This window comes from Mustela erminea, chromosome 7, assembly GCF_009829155.1.
Source record: "Mustela erminea isolate mMusErm1 chromosome 7, mMusErm1.Pri, whole genome shotgun sequence".
Taxonomy (NCBI): Eukaryota; Metazoa; Chordata; class Mammalia; order Carnivora; family Mustelidae; genus Mustela; species Mustela erminea.
This window is the reverse complement of record NC_045620.1, coordinates 20,887,908-20,905,825: the sequence shown is the minus strand read 5'-3', so window position 1 is coordinate 20,905,825 and position 17,918 is coordinate 20,887,908. Positions and strand designations below refer to the sequence as shown.

The window sequence follows — 17,918 nt, the reverse complement described above, 5'->3', positions numbered from 1 at the left end:
GTGAAGTGGGGCGGAGAATGCCTCATTATAACCGTTCTAATGTACGTCACTATACTTGGCGACCTAAGGGCATGGTTCGCCAACACTTGAGGCTTCACACTTCTTTAAAGAAGTGACATGATTTCAAAGCTCTCCCAGCTGGAATTCTATACATTTAGTCATAGCATCATTTCCATACTTATAGCCCAACTTTTGGCGATTCCTCCTGTTTTCCAAAATAGCTCTGCTGAGTTTCAGCTGGTGTGTGTAGCACTACTTCTTTGTATTTACAAAGTACATATACATGTTAAGTCAAAACAGCATCTGGGCCCCTAGTCACTGCTTGCCTGCTAGAACATTCATTCTTATTCAACTATTGGTTCTTTATTTCTGTTTTTCTTATTACAAGCACATCACAGAGAAGCTTAGAAAATAAGTATAAAAAAATTATAATCTCACTACCCAGAGAACTTTTGATTTTGGTATATTTCCTTTATTTTTCCATATATATGTATTTATATATATTTTTAAAGATTGTATTTATTTATTTGAGAGGAAGAGAGAGTGAGCCAAGAGAGGAGCAGAGGGAGAGGGCCAAGCAGACTCCGAGCTAAGTGTAGAGCCTGACACGGGGCCTGATCCCACAACCCTGAGACCGTGACCCAGTGGCCCCCAAGCCAAGACCAAGAGCCAGATGCTCAACCAACTGAGCCCTCCTGGCACCCTTTTTCTACAATTTTAAAATTAAAGTGATCATAATACATGGACAATTTTCTGTCATTTTTTTTTTTTTTAAACTTATTAACAGAAACTCATGTAAACATTTTAAATGGTTGCTTGAACACTATAGTTAGATAATTAGTGATTATTTTTATTGAGTATGTTTTTTGGTTTTCTGGTTTTTTTGTTTTTGTTTTTGTTTTTACTTTGGGCTAACTTCCAGTATGGGAGTATTTGCTTCCTGTAAGTTTCAAAAAATGGATTATGTGTGTATGTGTGGATGCCTGCTTGTCTTTTAAGTATGCTTAAGTTTATATATTTCAAGGTCTTTGCCACTAATATGCTTTCCTGCCTTAGGAGTTCGTGCTCTTCCAAAGCATCTGTGGCAGCCTGGCACTTCATAGAGCTGTAGAGATAGATAGATAGGACGTACAGATATCCATCCCCAAGTTAAGCATTAATCATTGTTCTGTGAAGAAATGAGCATTGAATAGTTTAGTTAGACAAATGGGGCTCTCTTCTGGGTTTTAAGTTATGTTTACATACGAAACAGCCGTGAGAAATAACAGCTACTTCTTATTATAACACTGACATGAGGGAGCATCGTTTTGAGAGCAGGTTCAGATTACAGAAATTTGAGCCCTAGTGTCTAAATGTCTGACTCAATGGATGCGTATCTTTTTTGAGCAGAGATCTATTTTAGTCTTTAGGAATGTTCCTACTACTGTTAAGGTAGGCCTTCACCCACTTCAAGTCGCAATTTTTGTAGAAAATAAAATTGGATTGTGTCATACTTTGCAATCTTGGAAGTTCCATTTCTGACTTCTGTTTTTATCTCTGTAAGATACAGGGCTTGAATTAAGATTAGAAAGTCTTTTCCTACGATTACAGCTAAAAGTGTTCGTGGTTGTAATCAGGAGGCAGAATGAAACCTTTGCAAATGAAGCCCATGAGCTCCCAAAGGTGTGACGTGCTTCCTGTGAAGAGGGGAAGATACCAGCTGTCATTACGACTTTGCAAGCTTCCTTTTTTTTTGCCCTTATTCAGATTCCTTAAATACCTTCAGGAAAAAGTGTGGACAACTCTCTTGCTTAATCCATTCATTAAGTACTTGGAGAACTTTAAGCAGGGTAACTTTGCAATTTTACACTCAACAAAAATTTACCAGCAGCCTTCTGAGCATTCTTGGGGTTTGGATGTGATTAATGGACTCGGTCCACTTTTTCTTCAAAATGTCTGGGATGATGTATTTGGTGCTTTTCTGGGTCCTTTTATTTTGCTCATCATGTTTCTGTTCTGTGAGGCATAGACTTGCATAGACTTGCTGGGAGTTATTCCCGTGGGTATCCTTTACCCCAGTTACAGAGCAGTGATGAGGATCTGTAGTCACCATTCCAGGCTTTCTCTGGCATTCTCTGTTGAGGCCAGTGGTCCTCGAAGCCTATAATCTTTGGGGTGGTTTGTCATTTATAAAACTGCGACGTTACCCTCACCTGCGGCAGATGGGCTCTACTAACACGTCTACACTGAAGCTGTTGGAACCTGCCTTTCCTTATCACATGGAGCCTTCAGGGGCACTTTATTTTCCTTTCTGGCAAAGAATTCTCCAGTAGAGTGGCTACAGGTGCTCTTCTCCACAGGTAGCATGCTTTGCTTCTCTAATATTAAACAGAACAACAACATTCACATGGGCACACTCTTACTGTCCCTTTCCACCTAGCTGATTTTCCCTCGCTGCCTTTACTTCTGAACCCACTGCAGCCTGGCATGCATATCTACATTCTGCTCAAGTGGCCACCTTCAGAGTCTGCCACCACTGGGTCCAGACTCAGATGCCAAGATACCTATCCCCACCCCTCACTGTCTTTTGTTTCCTTTGCTCTTTTGGGGCCTCTCTGGAGCTCTGGAACTGTTCATTACCCTTTATGTGTTTTCCTTCTCTGGGTTCTGTTCCAGTCTTTATTTTTTTGTGTGTTAGTAAGCTTTTCTCCAACCCCGCCCTATATATGTTGGTATTCCTTTAGCCTTTTTCTCATTCTGTCCTTGCGTGACACACAAAGTGGCTTCAGCTCCCACCTGCGTGCCGATGGCTTAAATCTAGATCTTTAGCCCAGACCCCCTCAGATGTCATATGGCCAAGACAGATGGCTTAAATCTAGATCTTTAGCCCAGACCCCCTCAGATGTCATATGGCCAAGACAGACTGTCCTCTTCTTCTAACCTTTCCTTTCCTTCTCTCCCTTTCTTGGAGAATGGCATGGCCATTTGTCAAAAGTGGACACCGGAGCTCATCCAGTGTCACTCCCTGTCCGTCCAGCCTCCAAGATGGGTCAGTTCAGCCTCTTCTTGTCCCAGTCTTTCCCTCAGCCCCTGTGCTGCACCGCTGCCTGACAGCCTCTTTGATTTTCATTTCTGTTTTTCTTGAATCTGTCCCCTTCTCTTCCTGTGTGTCTCCACACCCACCACCTTAGCCCCCACTGCCACCACTCCTCCCCTGCTCACCTGTAGTAGCCTCGTTGCAGACCCGCCTGTGTTTGTTCTGTGTTCTGTGACTCATTCTTCACATGGCAGCCCTGTGATTCTTTTCCAAAATGGAGCTCTGAGCAGGTCATTCCCCTGTATAGACATTTAAATGGCTGCCCCTGGCTCCGGGAATATAAGCTCAAATCCTTGCCCGTTCCTGCCGCATGCTCCATGCCCCTCCCCGCGCTCCCCCCCCCCCCCCCCCCCCCCGCATGGTTTGCCCCTGCTGACCTCATCAGCTCGATCTCTTAACACATTCCACTGCGTTTTGTCTGTGCTGGCCTATCTGGTCTCCGACTTTATATGTGCTGCTCCCCCTGTTTAGAACCTTCTGCCCGCTTTCCTTCCTGCTCTTTACCTTGTTGATTCCTGTTTCATCATTTATATTCCATGTCAAACGATATTTCCCCGAGACCCTACCCTGTAACACCAGGTTTCTCCCTCCCTCCTCCCATAAATACTGTCTTTTCTCCCTGTCTTCTTCCTACAGAGCACCACATGGTTTGTTACTCTGTTTATGGATGATTTCGTTATTTCCCTGACCAGACCATAAAATCCTGTCTGGATTGTCACTGTGTCATCCCCATCCCTCTCCTCACGCTCGACACAGTGTCTTCATCTCAGGTGGCAGGTACGGTTGCGACTGAGTTCATCTCTAGGCTAGGTCAGACGCTGTGTCTTTGCTAGGGGGATTCCTTTCACATTGATGATGCTCCTGTGAGATCTAGATTTTATTGCTTAGACACATTTCTTCCTCTCTCTCAGCCTTTAGAGTGATGGGACTGGACTTCAGTATTACCCAGACAGAAAAGTATGTTACTTTTCTACCCATGGGCTTGGAGGTTGAAGGCTCAATTTTTTTTTTTAATTTTAAGATTTTATTTATTAGAGCACAGTGAGGAAGAAAGGGTCCTGCTGAGCACAGAGTAGCCCAGTGTGGGGCTCCGCAAGACGATGGCCTGAGCCGAAGTCAGACGCTTAACAGACTGAGCTACCCAGGTGCCCCCAGAGGCTCTTTCATTGGCTCAAACCAACTTCTAGTAAAGGTGCCAAATTTTCAAGACATACTCAGATGGCTTGTAAGAGGATGGATCTTTGTATCCCATTGGCACTTTTCTTTTTCTTCCGTTCTGCATGACTTTTCTGAATATGTAGGTCAGGAAGACTAAGGACTGCTTATAACACAAAAACGTGGGAGTGGTGGTGGTTCTTTTCCCCCTGAGATGTGGTGATTCACACTGAACAGTTTAGCGTGTACCTGGTCTCATTCAGATCTGGCATCGCCTCTGGTGCAGGCAGGGTGTCCGTTCCCATCCTAAATGTAAGGATGCCTCGTTCAGCAAGGTGTTCTGTGGTGCACCACAGGCAAGTGGTAGAATAGGATTTGAACTTGGATTTTCTGATTCCATATTTTCCATCACAGCAACCTCCTGGTGGGAGAGAGGCGATATACCCTTAGTCTTTTGGAGGAGCCAGGAAACGTTATTTCCCTCCTTTTTTTCTTTCTTTCTTTCTTTCTTTTTTTTGCTTATGGAAAGAAATTGCTCTTTTCATTCCTTGTAGAGAAAACTATATCCAGTTGCAGTGCAGTAATCTACACACTGCCTTGCCCCAGGCAGACCCACTAGCACTTAAAATTATAATAAATGTTGCGTAAAATTATTCCATGTGGAAACTGTCCTTTGCCTTTCTACCCTTTGCTTCTTAGCTGCCCTCCAGGAAGACTTGATTCTGTCAGCATTTGGCTCAGAAGGAGAAACGATTGGAAGGCCTGCATATCTGATGTTTGCACAACATCGGTAACGTGGTTTTCCATAGAAATGGTTGTTAAGAAGGCCAGCTTGTGGGGGCTTTGTTATTTGCATAAAACTTAGATTTTTTTGACATTTGACTTAAAAAAAAAACAAACCCAAAACTCATTTATTTTTTTGAAAGAGAGCACGAATGGAGGGGAGGGGCAGAGGGAGAGGGAGAGAAAGAATCCTAAGCAGGCTCCACGCTCCATTTGGAGCCAGATGTGGGGCTCAGTCGCACAACCCTGAGATCATGACCTGAGCTGAAATCAAAAGCCGGACGCTTAACTAGCTGAGCCACCCAGGCGCCCCGAAGAAAAATACTTAACTATAAATAGTAAATAGTTCTTGTACTAGTATCATGGTTTTACCTGGTTTTATGTAATGAGGGACCCATGGTATGCATGTAAGCATTTTTGGAGGACCCAGGTACATTTTTAAAATAAATCTCTCTCTCTCTCTCTCTCTTTGGAGGACCCAGGTGCATTCTTAAATCTTTCCCTTGCGGGGCTCAGACTCATGACTGAGATCAAGACCTGAGCCGAGATCAAGAGTCAGACACTAGGGGCGCCTGGGTGGCTCAGTGGTTTAAGCCTCTGCCTTCAGCTCAGGCCCTGATCTCAGGGTCCTGGGATCGAACCCCACATCGGGCTCTCCGCTCAGCAGGAAGCCTGCTTCCCCCTCTCTCTCTGCCTGCCTCTCTGCCTACTTGTGATCTCTCTCTATCAAATAAATAAATAAAAATCTTAAAAAAAAAAAAAAAGAGTCGGACACTAAACTGACTGAGCCACTCAGATGCCCCAAAATAAATCCTTTTTAAAGCATTTTGTGGACATCCGTTAAACCGTAAATATTTAGCTTTATGATTACATTAAAGTTGGGAAATTTGCCCAGTCCTAAAATTCACTTTTTTTGTTTCATTTTTATTAATTTTAATTATATATAGACACTGTCTTTTTATTCTTCTTCTCTTGCTTCTGCAAATCCCTGTCAGAAGGGAGTTTCTGGGGCACATGGGTGGCTCAGTTGGTTAAGCGACTGCCTTTGCCTCAGGTCATAAGCCTGGAGTCCCAGGATGGAGTCCTGCATCAAGGCCCCTTGCTCGGCAGGAGTCTGCTTCTCCCTTTGACCCTCTCCTTTCTCATGCTCTCTCTCTCTCAAATAAATAAATAAAATCTTTAAAGAAAAAAAAAAAAGGGGAGATTTTGCTGTAGCAGTAGAAGCTCCCTTGAACCTTTTGTGTAGAGAGGGTCTGCTGGGGAGAAAGAAATACCCTGAAGACACATTGTGGTATAGTTCTAAGTTTGTGAAGCCCCTTCCCATTTGACTTCTCCAATGGATGGGTTGGATCGCTCAGAGAACATTCCTCTAATTGTAGCCATTTTGTCATTTTCCCTTCTGGGAAATACTTTGTGTTTACCTTTTTTATGGGTTTAGTCATGGAGACGAGAGGCCGTGAGCACTGGAGCTGGAGCCACAACTTCCTCCTTTTCTTGTCTTCCCCAGCATCTTACTCCGCAGCTCCAACCCTGCTGTGACACCCTAGAATGTATCATTTTGAAATGTTGCAGCTGCCACTGAGTCATGTGGGAGCAGGGAGCTGGCTGGGGGAGAGGTGCAGATCACTTACGGCTTTTTCTTCCTGCGTAGATTCTTGAAGAGAGGTTAAGAGCGGCATTCTCATTTTCAGTCTGAAGATGTCTGTGTTTTCCCTAAAAAAATGACGGAAAGAAAGAGAAGTGTTGTAGTTTAAGTAGAGGCTGTGATTTCTGAGTGTAGCTCCTCTGAGCTTTATTGGCGAGAAGTAATAAGCCTCCTGGCTGGATGAAGAGGTCTGACTTCAGGGTGTGAAATCATTTTAGGGTGAGGGGCAGCTTCCCCTTTCTGCATGGCTCTCAGTCTTCATGTGATGAAGCAGTTCTTTGACTTAAATTCGGTATGGCGGGTCACCTTTAAAACAGGGCCCTTCATAAACTTCTTCGTGCATAATAACCCTTTATGACTCTTAATTGGGAGTAGCTGAGCAGTGGGTGGTTTTTATATACCATATGTCCTATAGCTCAACAGGGCCAGATAAAGGAAAACATTGGTCTTGATACTGGAAATCTTGTCTCATCAAATCAAGCCCTTGCCTGTGATGTTCTTTCTAACTTAATTTTTCTTACATAAATACTTCCTGGCCAGAAAAAAAATAGATCTGACAATGTTTACATTTTGATCAGTATTTCTTATAGGAGTTGGTTAGAGGAGAAGCTTATAATTTTGTTTTGAAAATGAAATTCCTGTAGAAAGGTCACCGCAGTGTCAGTCCCTGTCATTTCTAACCCTCTTATCTCAGAGCTCATCTGCAGCATGTCAGGTCTGGCCTGCTGCTCTTAACCAAAAAAGGCAAAGAATGTGGAGGGCTTGCTCCCTTCAGCCGGTTGTCTCAGTGCTCCATGATGCTCTGTGTTCGCACAGTGTCAGCTGGATCCACAGGAAGCAGGGGGTGTTGGACGCGTTTTCTGCTGCAAGTTCAGAGAGTCTGTGGGGCAGGATTCCAGAGCTTTGCCAGGACCATAAATCCTAGGCATTATCTCAGAACTGCACACTGGGCCTCACCCTCTGCGTTTTAAACATTTCTTGGCAGTCACATAAACCCAGGCAGTTTATCACAGGTGCCCACTTCCCTCTCCCCTTCTCAAGGATCCTGACACAGAAGGTAGCAGCAGCAAGTCTGATAGAACTCTCGCCTGTTTCACGGCTCCCTGCAGTCTCTCGTGGGAGAGGTAGGGTTTGCTGCGGTAGGTGCGTGCAGCCGAGTGGTAGCCCGGCCCCTCGTCTCTGCCACCAGCCTGGTATAGATTATGCACGAGCAGGAAAGGGCTAGCCACAGGACCACTTGGATTTGCCTTCTCTCCTCTTGCTGAAGATAGGTAGTGGGGGAACGGCAAGTATCTGAAGACAAGAGTACAAAGAGGAGCCATGGTGAATTGTGATGGAGAGGAAGAAAGAGGGAGAAGGCCGGGCAGCCCCGCCATCCTACTGATAGAAATCGTGCAGGTCCCGATCTTGCGCATTCCTCTCCCAGGCGGGGTAGCGTTGACTGTTAGAGTAAAGGCTTAGTCCTCTATTGCACACAAGTGTCAGGTATTTTAAACAAGGAGCATGTGACCGCCTTGCCACATCATTTCTCTAGCTGAGTGGTACTCGATGTACTAAAGAGGTTGTGGGATATAGTGTACTTAAATGAGTCAGAAGACTTTGAACAGGTCTCATCACGTTGATTTTAGTGATACCATGAAAAGAAGCTGGATTTCTGCTGAGGGCACAGTTTATAACCTTGTACCAGCAGAGCTTGTGGACCAAACTTTTGTTAGAAGACAGACTGGTAGGTTGAGAAGAAAGATTCTTGGGTTCTCATGATCTCTCTCCCCTGCCTGTCCTGAACCAAAGAGAAAAACTGGGAAGGCAGCTTGTGGGGAAGGAAGTGCCACTGCCTGACCAGTGAGGGTCTGGGAGCGGGAGAGGTGGAAGGCAAGTGAGAGCTGGATTTGTGTTGGGGGATAGTTTTGTTTGGATTCAATCTTGATTTTTCTTGTTTGTCTGTGGTGACGTTTATAGATGACTTTGGGAAAAAAAATATTAATATATTAAAAAAAAAAAAAAAGACGGGTTGGAGATCAGAGTCTGTTACTACCTGATCTATTTAGGGGACTTTAAAATTACTATCATTATTCAGTTTGACCTAGTCCGTTTGCCATGAATTCTTACCTACTTGTTTCTCCTCAAAGCATTAAACTAGGTCATTCAGCTATCTCAGCTAAGCCAGCTGCATGTTTTAACAGTTTTCAAGCCGATCTTCACCTGTATTTGGATGTTCAGAATTACCCTTGCTGATGCATTTAGACCTCTTGGCTTATATTTTAGGGCAGTTTTAGGTTCACAGCAAAATAAGAGGAAGGTACAGAGATTTCCCATATACTCCCCCCCATCCCCCCAGCCCCCCACCAGTGTGGTGCATTTGCTGCCATTGATGAACCTCTGCTGATACGTCCTAATCACCCAGTGTCCATACTGTAGGGCTCACTCTTGGTGTCATATGTTCTGTGGGTTTGGACAAATGTATGACGGTATGTGTCCATCATTATAGTATTTTCACTACCCTAAAAATTCTGTGTGCTTGGCCTGTGCATCCCCACAACCCCTATCTCCATAGTTTTGCCTTCTGCAGAATGTCATATAGTTGGGCTCATACAGTATGTGGCCTTCTCAGATTAGCCTCTTTCACTTAGGAATATGCATTTAACATTTATCCATGTCTTTTCATGACTTGATAAAGCCCTCCTTTTTAATGCCACAAAATTGTTGTTTGGATGTACTGGAGTTTATTAATCGGTTCACCTACTAAAGAGCTTCGGGTGCTTCTTAGTTTTGGCAATTATGGAAAATGTCGCTACAAACATTTAAGTGGTGGTTTTTGTGTGGTGCAGGTTTTTAAGTCCTTTGGAGTTAAACACCAATGAGCATGATTGCTGGATTGTATGGTAAGAGTAGGTTTAGTTTTGTAAGAAACCACCAGACTGTCTTCCAGAACAGTTGTACCATTTCGTATCCCCACCAGAATGTATGAGAGTCCCTCTTGCACCACTTCTTGTTGGCATTTGGTGGCATCAGTGTTCGGGTTTTGGTCATCCTAATAGATGTGTGGTGGTATCTGGTTTTAATTTGCATTCCTCTGATAACACATGTTGTCTTTTATAAAAACATTCTCTCCTGGTTTGTGTCTTGTCATTTTCATTCTGTTGACAGTGTCTTTTGCAAAGCAGAAAATTTTAGTACCGTCTAGCTTTGGTGTGTTCCTTCATGGGTCAGGCCTTTGGTGTTGTATCTTAAAAGTCATCACCAGACCAAAGATCATCTAGATTGACTTCTCCTGTTCTCTAGGAGTTTTATAGTTTTGTGTTTTCCATTTAGGCCAGTGATTCATTTTGAGTTAATTTTTGTAAAGGTATAAGATGTGTCTAGATTTGGTGTTTTGCATGTGAGTGTCCAGTTGTTCCAACTTTTTTGTTGAAAACGCTCTGCTGTATTGCCTTTGTCTCCTTTGTCAGAGATCAGTTGACTGTATTGATGTGGGTGCATTTCTGGACTCTGTGTTCTGTTGCATTGATCTATTTGTTCTCTGGGCAGTATCACATTGTCTTGATTACTGTAGCGTCATAGTAAGTCTTGAAGTTGAATGTTGTCAGACTTTGTTCTTCTCTTTCAATATTGTGTTGACAATTTTGAGTCTTTTGCCTCTCCATGTAAATTTCAGAAGCACTTTGTCTGTATTCACAAAATGGCTTGCTGTGCTTTTGACTGTGACTACACTGAATCTGTAGATCAAGTTGGAAAGAACTGACGTCTTTATAATATTGAGGCTTCCTATTCATGAACATGGAATATCTCCCATTTATTTAGTTCTTGTTTGTATCAGAGTCTTGTAGTTTTCCTCATATGGGTCTTGTACATATTTTGTTAGATTTACACCTGATTAGTATTTCATTGTCTTGTCTACTAATGTAAACTCCCTGCTTTTTAGTCTTTTTCATTGACAGTCCTACTTTCGTCCTTTCTGTAGTGATGTCCTCCTCCTAGGCTCATGCACCTGCTCTGAAAGTAGAAATCCCTGTGGAAAGAGTAGCCCAGTGGCATGAGGAGGTGTGTACGGGATTTATCAGCGTTTAGACTGGCCCAGAGAGGGGACTTTGATGGGGAACATGTTTCCTTTAAAATTAAAATGAAGTTTCTTTGATGATATTTAGGATATAATTGCAGCCTCCCTCTTCCCAACCTCCTGACCTCCAGACAGGAACAAATGGTGTTTGTTTGTTTGTTTGTTTGTTTGTTTTTAAAAGATTGCCTAGGAGAAGATTATTTGAACTTAAGGTGGTATCTAATGAGATCACCTGCCTTCCCTTTTAAACTCAGATGGACTTGCTAAGTTAGTGTGAGCGTAACTCCAGAGTCCAGAGCCTTGGATTCTGATCCCCGGTCCATTCATGATCTTCAGACTGTTCTTAAGGAATGCCTTCACTTGAAGTCCTGTGTAGCTGCCAGGAGTGATGGCTCCAAGTCAGGGTGGTTTTTGTCTCTCACATTTGGTCAGAGGATTTGGGTAGAGAGCAAGGGATAACTATTTAGTAACTATTTTTCCTTTTTTGTACATAGAATCAGGAGAAGTTTATTAAGTGAATCCATGTTCAGTAATAGAGAATTAGTCTTCTCTGTTAATTTCCCTTGAAGTATAAAAAACCAAAGGAAAAAAATGTTTGCAGAGGGAAGAGCAAGGAAATCTTGACATTTTAGATCCTCAGACCTGAAAGTGGTTACCAGTTTCAAGAATGAAAGCTGATTACTTAATGTGACGTGCTTGGAATGCTATGTTTCATGTATTGTTAATTTATTGGGCAACTGTTGGACACCTGCTGTTTCCAGGGTACTGCTGGTCATGGTGGATGATGGGTAAAGCAGATGGGTTTGGTCTTAGCCTCCTGAAGCTCACTAATTTGATGGGGGTGTCATCATAATTTATGTCAGCCATTATTTTAGTTGCGTTAGGTCTACAAAGGAAAGAAATGGGATGCCAGGAGAGCTCACTTTCTGCCCCTGTCTCTTCATCCCATGGCTGTGTGAGCAGCTCTCATTTTAGGTGGAAGCCTTGACTGCTGGCACTAATGTAGCCACAGAGCCTCCCTGCCTGTGCTTCCATATCTCTTTTCCCTGTCCTCGCCTGGACTTTGTCTACAGATTGACCTCTTCATTTAACCTGTTTCCTGTCTTATCACTCTTCCCAGGAGTGCTTAAGCATATGCCCTCAAACTCTCTGCCTCTGTAAGTGTGTAGAACATATCTGGTACAAAGAAATCTAGAACTTGAAGAACAATCTTGTAAGTGGGCCAGTTCCTTCACTTTCAGATAAGGAAGGTGAGGACAAAGGAAGCGGAAGGCCACACCTACAATCACAGAGCAAGTTACAGCCAGAGCCAAAACTAACCCAGTCTTTGCCTCATAGCCTGTTCTGTGGGCTTTTGTTACATTCCTGCAGGAGAGGCTTTAGTCCACAGGGATCCATTCTCAGGAACTTTCTGTCTCTGCGGAAAGACTGAGGAGGGTGACACAGCTGTTCTTAAGGGAAAAAACCAGCCCCAAGAGGGGCCATAAACACCTCACAAGGCTCAGAGTTGTTACTGCAGCCAGATTTACCAAGGGTGCCTTTCGCTGGGAGGAAAGAAAATAGTGCACCAGGTTCCTGTCATCAGGGAAGTCCTGTTTTAGAGGAGCCGAGGAGTCTAACCTGTGTGAAGAGAGCACCTCAGAGCAGCCTGTTCGGGGCTCAGACGCACCGCTGCGCGTGGGAGGGCTCCAGGACTGGTGGACGTGGGGACCAGTCTTCTGGATGAGGAGGAAAGCTTTTCCTGGGGAGACAGGGAGGCAGAACTTCCCTGAGACCAGGAGAAGAAAGATCCCCCTCCAGGCTTGAGGGGAACCCCAAACCAATGGCGCACGCAGGCAGCGGCCTGTGCACAGGGGATTGGGAAGCTACAGGAAATACATGCAGGCGGGAGCTATTCTTAGCAGATCTGGAGCTCTGAGCAGTCACAGAGAGAGTATGGTGCCCCACTTCTCTTTCTTAAGGAAGTAGCTTGATGAAAGCTGGCCTTCCAGAAGATAAGCCTGGCATGTTTGGGGGAGCCTCGCAGAAGGCCTCCTCTGGGCCTCGCTGCAGTTGCTCAGGCGTGGAATGACGAAGTCCTGGACGCAGGCAGTGGCAGTGGGGATTCGAGCTTCTGTGGTGCTCGCTGATACTGGATTACTCTCTCAGTTTAACGCTAAGTATTGCTTTATATCGAGTTTTCTAGGGATGTCTAGGTGGAGCCCTCAAGATAATTGGAAAGCCTGAGAATCTGTATTTTATTTTATAAGGTGTTTTGAAATAGATAAGAACCAATTAAGAGAATGCAAATACAAAGTGTCACTGTTTTTCCTTCCAAATATCAAGTGTGAAGCTAAATACCATTTAATTCACTGTTGCCGGTATTGAATTCTGCTTTCCTTTTTTATGTCGAGTATTTTTCCTTTTTAGAACCCAAACACTGTAGTTTGGCTGAAGCGGGGAGGGGTGGTCTGCTGGGAGGAACGTAGAGCAAGAAGCTGAGAGTATCTCTGTTGGCTCCCCAAGCCGGGCCGTAAGCACACACGGACTTAACCGCATTGTTTCTCTTTGCCTCCTTAGGAATATAAACAGAAGCTTGCTCGGGTCACCCAGGTCCGCAAGGAACTGAAGTCCCATATTCAGAGTTTGCCAGACCTCTCATTGCTGCCCAACGTCACGGGAGGCTTGGCCCCGCTGCCCTCTGCTGGTGACCTGTTTTCAACTGACTAGGACAGGTGTCATGCCCCAGATCCCATCTCGACCAGCAGAAAGAAGAGGGCAAGTCATGGCTGGAAATAACCTTGTGGCCCCTGGTTCTGTCCCTCCATCCCGGTCCCGCAGCCTCAAGAACCACAGACTCTGATCCTCCTCTCCGTCCTCTCTCGAGCACAATTCAGAACAGTGGCGAGTGGAGTCCAGTTTAGATTCGTGTGGGCAAGGAGTACAAGCTCTCCCACTTCATGTTTTCATGCCCCTGTTGGGTTTCCATTCTTAGCTCTCTCTTTACACCCAAGAAGTTACGAAAATCATGTGTCCTTCTGGAAGCGTTCAGAAGAATCTTGTCGCTCATGACAGCATTGTGTCATGAAAGCAACTTCTCTTTTCTGAGCTGGGCTTGTTCAAGTTCAGTCCGGGCCTCCACTGAAGGACTCGCGCTGGAGTCATGGACTTTTCCTGGCTACCATCTACCCCAAAGGTTGGAGGCACAACCGTCAAGTAGCTTTGCCATAAAGAGTTTGCCAAATCTCATCCTTCCTTTCCCTTCCTTCTAGTGATGGGTAGTCAGAAGTGAGGTGCGCTTGTTTTGTGAGCAGACTAGGGCATCTAGCGGTAAGAGTTAAAGCTGATCTGGAACACAGCCACAGTTCAGAAACAAGAGTAACAGGGATCACAAGCATGAGTTAAAAATAAGTTATTTGCTCCAGGTTCCTACAAACAACCTTCCCAGCCACCCACTGTCAGAGAAAACGTTCCTAAAAACCTGATCTTTTGGCCCTGATTGGTTGTGAAGGCAATTATTAGAAATGGCACTGGTGGGCCCCAAAAGCTTAAGACTTATTAAGAGTCTGGGCTCTGCACAGGTGGTGTTGCTTTTTCAACCCATGTCTTTCGGGGAGCAGGGCTCACACTAACATTTACTTCGCTGGGCGCGTGTCTGCAGTATGGTGAGTAAACTTGAGTATGTCCCTTGCAAATACGACACTGTGCCTGTTTGTGTGTGTGTGCGCGTGCCCCTGGCCACCGCACGCCCCTGTGCCCGGAAGAGGGAGGGGTCCTCTGATGGGCTGTCACGGGATAGCTCATCTCGGGCAGAGGAAGGGGGCAAGTCAGGGATTTTTAATTTGGGGTTTTAATTCCATTATCATGCCAGCTGACATTATGACTATATATCGTAGTCAGAGAGGATTTTTACCTTGCTTTTAGTGAAGGTTAGGCCTGCTAGCTGTAAATCATTCTGATTTGGCAGGCTTATTTTTGACATTGGAAAGGGCAGAAAACAATTTGCCCCAGTAGTATAATAGGAGTAGAGCCCAGAGGCTGAAATCCAGAAGCTGTAAGAAGGAATTCAGTGGTGGGGGCCGCAGAATCTCCATTATTTTGAGTTGCTATTTTCAGGATTACCAAAAAGCCAATTACTTGTGGTTTTACATGTTAAACATGTTGAAACATAGCCTGTGTTTTAAACGTGTGGCAGGCTTTCCTTTAAGAAGCTCTCCCGCCTGCCATGAAGTGAGAACGAAGGAAAGTCGTAGCAGGTGTTCAGTTTAACTCTGTGTAGAACATAGTAGCATTTAAGCTGTGTTTTGGATTTGAATATGGACTGTGTGTTGTTTGCTTATTGACACTGCCTGTTGTCCTGTCATTATTAAATTAATGAGTCTCTATAACTATAAAGATTTTCTTCCCAGAGGCCATAGGGCAGTAGGTGACCTTACTAAAATCGCAAGATCAAGTCTAGTCTTCGCTGTGTGTGCACATGCGCCCCGCTCCCCATCTGGTGCGCTGCTTTAGTCCCGCGTGTGAGCTTGCTTTGGAACGGACCCATCTCGGACATTCTCTGGCTTTCGCCGAGGAAGCGAAATTTTACTAGCCATGAATCAAAAGGGTATAGTAGATATTTGCTCTGATCAGCTAGATGAAAGTGTCGTAACGTGATGGATTTCACCCACTGCTATGTTTTATCTGATTGAGTTTGACCAGCAATTGGTGCATAATGAATACAGCAAGAGCAAAAAATGAAACTGTAGCAATTATGTAAATGAATGTGTTGGCCTCCTAACACCTGTTACTAGTGGACTTCCTATGAGGAAGTTAGTTTGGGGCTTTGTTTTGTTTTTTAATGAAATACTTTTGTTTTTTAAATCTTAATTCTCCCCTTATCCTCCCCAAGTGTGCTTATTACTTCTTTTAATTTAAATGAACCTTTCTTCTCCTTGTATGTATGAGGTGATCTGGTGGGGTGGGGTGGGTGGTTTTGTTTTGTGTTTTTTCTTTCTTTAGGGCATCCATAGGCCTCAAAGGACCTTTCCTTTAGGTCATATTCCTCAGAAAGTCTTCATTCTTCTTTGTTTTGTTTTGTTTTTTTTCTTAAAGAATATTTTTAAAGCTTAAATTTGTATATTAATTTAGGACTTTATTTAGAAGTATAGGCTGTCATTGGCGGCAGCAGTATATTCTGAAATGTCTCATAGATATATATTTTTGAATAAAGATGGTGTTGTTGAACGACATTGTGTGATGTTTCTTTTCCCTGCCTTGTTATAGAACACCCGCTGCTTTCCTCCTAAGCAGCCAGTAATTAGGATCCACCAATAGGGATAGCGCCGTCTGCACAGAATCTTGTCCCTTAGGAGTTTTGTGACTGTTAGTGGCCCATAAATACTCGGCACTTACATAGTATTTTCTAGTTCTTTCCAGGGGCTTAATTAGCTTTAATTAGCCAATCTACACAGTGCCCCGGAGAGGTACCTCCATAGTTTTATCCTCATTGTACAGAAGTGGGAACCGATAGAGAGAGGTTAAATGACTTTTTCCCCAGTACCAGAGTCTGACAGATTCAGACTTGGAAGTTCTTTGATTTCAGCACTTTTGTTCACATTGCTGGGCCTCCAGAGAGAGATTTGATTTTGGCAATCCAATGAAAGCTGCTCTGAACAGTTAAAAAAAGAAGAAGAAATGTGAGGTAATCATTAATCCAGGTGGTATGTTCCTTTCTCTTTTCCTTTCACTCTCAGTGAAAGCACATTGGCTGAGCATCGTTGGCAAGAACTTGAAATAATGAAAAACAGTTTGAAAATACAGCCTTTCTAAATAACTGATCGGTTTGAAAGGCTGATTTTAACCTCTCCACTGGGTGATGGCAATATTGGCCAGAAAAAGTGGGGTTCCCCATCTGGGAATGCAAGAAGGCTGCAGTAGCTGTGGTCCTTCAAGACTAAAGTGCGGTTCAAGGCCAAGTCCAGAATCAGGGGAGTTGAAACCGTGCATTGCTGAAGTTCTGCCTTAAAATATAAAGGTTGACTGTGACACATGAGTCTCAGGAGACAGAATCTCCTGTGTCCGCAGGTTTCATGGCCTACTTAATGCCTCCACTCCTACCTATAAATAGTAAGTCCATAATTCCTCGGGTTTAATTAGCACTTCAGGCTACAAAATATGACTGAAAGATTCTCAGCTGAAGATGGAACTGCCTAAGAGTTCATGAATCTGTCAAAATGCTTAACTTTTGTGATTAGAGTCGTTAACTCTCCCTGTGACCTTCCCGGGCCACGTGCTTCCCTCCCTGGGTCTCCGTTTTCTTATCTCTGAAACACGGTATTGCACTAAATTATTTCTGGGTTCTCTGCCAGCTCTAAAATCTTGGGGTGGTTGTGTTGCAGGAGAAAAGCGCAGGACCGAAGTCTGAGAACACTGAACGGCAAATCCTAGGTTCCCAGGAGCATTCGTTAGATAGGTTAATACCACCACTGTGCTATATACAGTTGCTTTAAAAAAAAAGAGGGGTGCATATGCGGAACCCTGGAGACTGCCGTCTATAAGGATCAGAACATAAGACAGGACCGGGACTAGGAAGATGGGAATAAAACACTGTTGACTGGACACAAATTAATCTGCATTTGGTGTAGTCGAGATCTTTAAGAAAAAGCTATTTTCCAGCCTAGTTTGCTGTCTTATTTTCTGCCAGAATCATTCATCTGGCTAAACTCATTTCTCATCACCACCTCCGTGGGGTTTTTCATTTAAAAATCATTCTTCCACTCTAAGGCACAGATTCAATTAAGAATCCATTATTCTCCTGTATAGTAGATTGGGATTCGCGTAGCTTCACGTAGTGTTGAAAGCCCAGTTGGTTCAATTTTTTAGACTCTGAAATAGTTATTTTGCATTAAAATTTAATTTCTACCACTGGTTGGATAAACATTAAAATTAGCAGTATGAATCAGAATTTATCTAATTTTTTTTTTTAATACAAATCAGAGGCAGCTGTGGCAAGTGATGGCCTGCATCTGATCTCTCACTGTGATGACCTTGGCTGAGTCCCCCAGCCTTAACCTTAACCTTTAGCTTTAACCTTAGCTGCTGCTTAAAGGGAACGAATAGGGGTGGGGGGAGTTGACTTGAGTAACCTCTGAAGTCCTTTCCAGATCCCAAGTTCGTTACACCCAGGTTTTGAGAGCCTCCCGAGAGTCTTACTAAAGCGCACACAATGCGCTCCGCAAATT

The 17,918-nt window shown here is 43.9% G+C and overlaps 1 protein-coding gene and 1 long non-coding RNA gene across 2 annotated transcripts in view; one reads left to right on the top strand and one right to left on the bottom strand.

Annotated features, from left to right (window-relative positions):
- RPRD1B (regulation of nuclear pre-mRNA domain containing 1B) overlaps positions 1-15,928 on the top strand; it is a 50,988-nt gene extending 35,060 nt beyond the window's left edge. The window contains exon 7 of the mRNA XM_032350702.1: positions 13,276-15,928. Coding sequence (XP_032206593.1) covers positions 13,276-13,425 — 150 coding nt within the window. The 3' untranslated portion in view covers positions 13,426-15,928. The remainder of the gene's footprint in view (positions 1-13,275) is intronic.
- On the bottom strand, positions 881-3,275 carry LOC116594978. The gene is made up of 2 exons (XR_004287495.1): positions 3,202-3,275; positions 881-2,357 (listed from the first exon to the last, which is right to left on the bottom strand). It is a non-coding gene; the product is annotated as an uncharacterized LOC116594978 (long non-coding RNA).
- Positions 15,929-17,918: the final 1,990 nt, after the last annotated feature.